This window comes from Tasmannia lanceolata, unplaced genomic scaffold (genome assembly GCF_043159265.1).
Source record: "Tasmannia lanceolata isolate RefF3 unplaced genomic scaffold, GAP_Taslan_0.1 ptg000015l, whole genome shotgun sequence".
Classification (NCBI taxonomy): domain Eukaryota; kingdom Viridiplantae; phylum Streptophyta; class Magnoliopsida; order Canellales; family Winteraceae; genus Tasmannia; species Tasmannia lanceolata.
The window spans coordinates 52,766,331-52,769,892 of record NW_027518692.1 but is presented as its reverse complement, the minus strand read 5'-3'; the positions used below and the strand labels follow the sequence as shown (position 1 = coordinate 52,769,892).

The window sequence follows — 3,562 nt, the reverse complement described above, 5'->3', positions numbered from 1 at the left end:
TAGTTGGTTCATTGATCTTGACCTTAAACAGACCCATCTTGCTAATTGAAAGAAAAGTGGTCTTACAGGGATTTAGATAAAAAAAATAAGATCTATTATTTGTCCTGTTTATGCATCTTATTATTCTTTTTGTTAAAAAAAACGTATCTTATTTTTCTTTGTTCATCTTTTATTTGTACCTTTTGAAGTAGTTTACCATGTAAGAAACATAAAAACATGGGTTGCATTTAATAACCGTTGTTTTGCTTTTGATCTCTCTGTGTCTTGAATTCTTTGAATCCCTTTTCTGGAATGCCCCATTTCAGCAAAAAAAAAAGGGGCTTATGGAAAGCAAAAATCAGAAGATTGCTTGTTAGCAAACACTTTTTTTTATTAATTTTCCATTATTTGAAACTCCAGCATCAAAGTATTGCTCCAAAAAATGGTTACCAAAAGCATCAGGTTTGCCTGTAGTCTATTTATTATCTTTTTACTAGCAAAAAACTCGAATTAGCCTCTCTCCTCTGCAGTCAATTTGAAAAATGACAATAAAGTGGGCTAAAGAACAGGTAGGGACTGCTTTTCGTTCAGCCACTGGGTCCAACTTTGAATTGGCCAACCTCAAACTGTTCTATTTTTATTGAGTTTCCATTGAATGTAGGCTGTTTTCTTCTAGTTCTTTTACTTATCTGTTCGCCCACAAATTGGAGTGCTAAGATCACCCGGAAAGAGGGCAAGGTGAGTAATTTTTGGCGTATTGCCAATCCACAGTGGGCTCCTTTAATAAATGGTTTAGATCATCATCAGAGAAAAATTACAATCAAGTATTGATAAAAATTGGTATCTATATTCCCTTTTTATGGAAATTTGGGGAAGATGCATAACATGTTTTAAAGATGGTCTATATTTTTTTTGTGTTGACAAGTATTTTTGGGTCTCAATCTTTATATGCTTTAAGATTGAAGAGGAGGCAAAACAATTTTGAAAAGGGAAATGATATATTCGCCCCCTTTTCTTCCCTGGGTGGCCCCCTTGTAGTGTAAAAAGAGTAGTAAAAATTACACTAGAGGGGGGTGGCCCGGGGAAGTAAAGGGGGTGAATATATCACTTCCCTTTTGAAAATGGTCTACTCTTTTTTTGTGTGTTGAAAAGCATTGTTAGATGCAGGAGCATTTCCTGAGAAAGTCTACATCAGCCTTCGAAGCTCTCTAGTCTAGGGTTTTGTTTGTCTTTCTTGTGCGTTAGCCATGTGGGGGGTAGTTTAGTCATTTTAGCCCTTTTATGTCCATGTTACTCATTTCCGATTAAGGGTAGCCCTTTCTTGTGCAGGAGTACTCAAAAAATTCATTCTGATTGTTGATTCCAGAATGGGAATCAAGAGAATGGTTGCCAAACATAAGCTTATCTTATTCAAACCTGACATTCTCAAACGAACTCAACCCAAGAGACCTTACTTGGGACTGTCCTGTTTCTTTTCTTTTGATAAAAAATGGTATCAATATTCAGTCTTAATAGAGATTTGGGGAAGATGGATAACATGTCTTGAAGATGGTCTATCTTTATTTTGTGTTCATAAGGTTTTTTGGGTCTCAATCTTGATTATGCTGGAAGGTTGAAGAAGCAGAACATTTTTGAAATTGGTCTACTCTCTGTGTTGAAAAGGATTGTTTCACATGATATAGTTTTGAAGCACGAGAGATCTTACCATTCTTTTAGAGGTTAATCTAAGGTATATGTAGCCTGCATAAAAAAATTAACTGCCACACCCACACTGAAATTTTGTATCACTACTAAATAGTAGCAAGTAGGTTTATTCTAATCCAAGTTTAACTGAAAATAACTAAAAAGAAGTGAATGCACACCAAGGTTATTACTTTTTATTTCATCCGTTCATCACATGAACTGCCACACTCCATCTTTTATTTCCCCCCATTCAGTGTACTCTCAGTGAAGGTTTTACTACTAAGTAGTAGTAATTAGGTTTATTATAATCCAAGTTCTACTACATAGCCTCTAGGATGAACTGGGTCACAGCAATCTAACATTTCCAGCAAGAAGCCGCGACAATCGGCTTAGATTTCCAACCAAGAGTCAGGCACCCTTTCTCTTCTGCAATGGTGTAACCTTCACAAACCTTGATCTTCCCCAGCCACTGCTTGGCCTGAGCAATCATCTTTATGGGTGCCGGCTGAAATCCCGCACGGCTCATCCTCCTACGCCATTGGTCGACCCTTTCATGTCGCTCCACCCTCGCGGACCCCTCACAACTGATAATGTTCTTGATCTCTTCAGCAAAGTAGAATTGCTCAATCTTCGCCCTTCTAGTATCATACTTGGGCAGCATAACATCAAGTGAGTCGAAAATGGCTGAGTAGTAATGTAATGCTTCCATGAACCGCCCTAGAAAGAAGGGTCCGTTGTGGCTTGAGTCCTGCTCCACGAGGACTAGAACCTTGGGCGAAAGCTCGTGAATTATCTGTAGGACCGAATTGAGAGCCCCACGGCTCTCTTTCACCACGCAGTGCAATTGAAGAATGCTATTGACAACCACGATCTCCCCATCGGCGAGCTTGAAACTGCTGGGACTCAAGTTCTCTAAGTTGCTTTGGACAACCGAGAACTCGAGGTGTATCCCAAGACCTTGTGCGTAAAGCTCGAGCTCATCTCCGATGGCTCGGAGGCGTTCGGCACAAGGGCCGACGCCTGTTATTCGAACATGGGGAGGCAGGTTGCCTCCCCGATTGGCCAGGCTATGAATTAGCCTGCGCCACTGGTGACCATGTGGTAGGCCAAGGGTCATGCCCAAGTCTACCACATGTACCAAACTCTCTCCCTCAAAGGCTTCCAAAATCAAACTGTTGGCCACAAAGTGGCCGAATTGAATATACGGGCTTACCTCATAAACGAGGCGTAATGCCTCTTCTTTTTTATCCATAGCTACGCCCGTAGTTGTAATCATGGGGGCTATAACGCCGACCGTCCCCAGTGGCTGAACGAAAGCCAATCGGTCGGCGAGCCCCTGGACAAAGCATGAAGCAACACGTTGGAAGGAAGTTCCAAATACCGATGCATCAGATCGAAGCTCTGATAGAAGTGCCAAGGCTTGTGACCTGTCTCGACAGGCCACGGCCTCGGCACAAGTTATGAGTAATTGAACCAGCCTCATCCCATCACCGCTACATTCCTCCTTATTTTCATCTCTTTCACGGCCGAGAATGGACGCCGCCTCTTCCATTGCCTCAGCGGCCAAGAACCGCTGAGTATAAGTCCATATGTGATCCCGGAATTGGAGCCGCGGCAGGCAATTCAACTGTTTGGCGCTCTCTTGGCCACCGATGTCACCGGTTTTTGTCGTCTTTAGCTTCTTATTTGCCCTAATTCCATTTGGGAAGGTGTCAAACAATGTGGGGAGGCTATTTTCCCATGTGGGTAGATAGGGAAATGGATAGAAAGCTATGGCAGAGAGACTGAGATCAAGACCACATTCACCACCACCACCACCACCCCCACCACTCACCTCATCACCCTCAAATTTCCCCCCTTGATTGTATATTTCTTGTTGCATGAATAGGCTAGCAGCCAT

At 42.1% G+C, this 3,562-nt stretch overlaps 1 protein-coding gene across 1 annotated transcript; it reads right to left on the bottom strand.

Annotated features, from left to right (window-relative positions):
- Positions 1-1,896: 1,896 nt before the first annotated feature.
- On the bottom strand, positions 1,897-3,562 carry LOC143892080 (GRAS family protein RAD1-like). The gene has a single exon (XM_077396548.1). The coding sequence runs from the start codon at positions 3,560-3,562 to the stop codon at positions 2,018-2,020; it is 1,545 nt and encodes a 514-aa protein (XP_077252663.1). The 3' UTR covers positions 1,897-2,017.

Coding starts and splice junctions, on each gene's coding strand:
- LOC143892080 (XM_077396548.1), bottom strand. CDS start 3,562: ATGGCTGCTAGCCTATTCATGCAACAAGAAATATACAATCAAGGGGGG.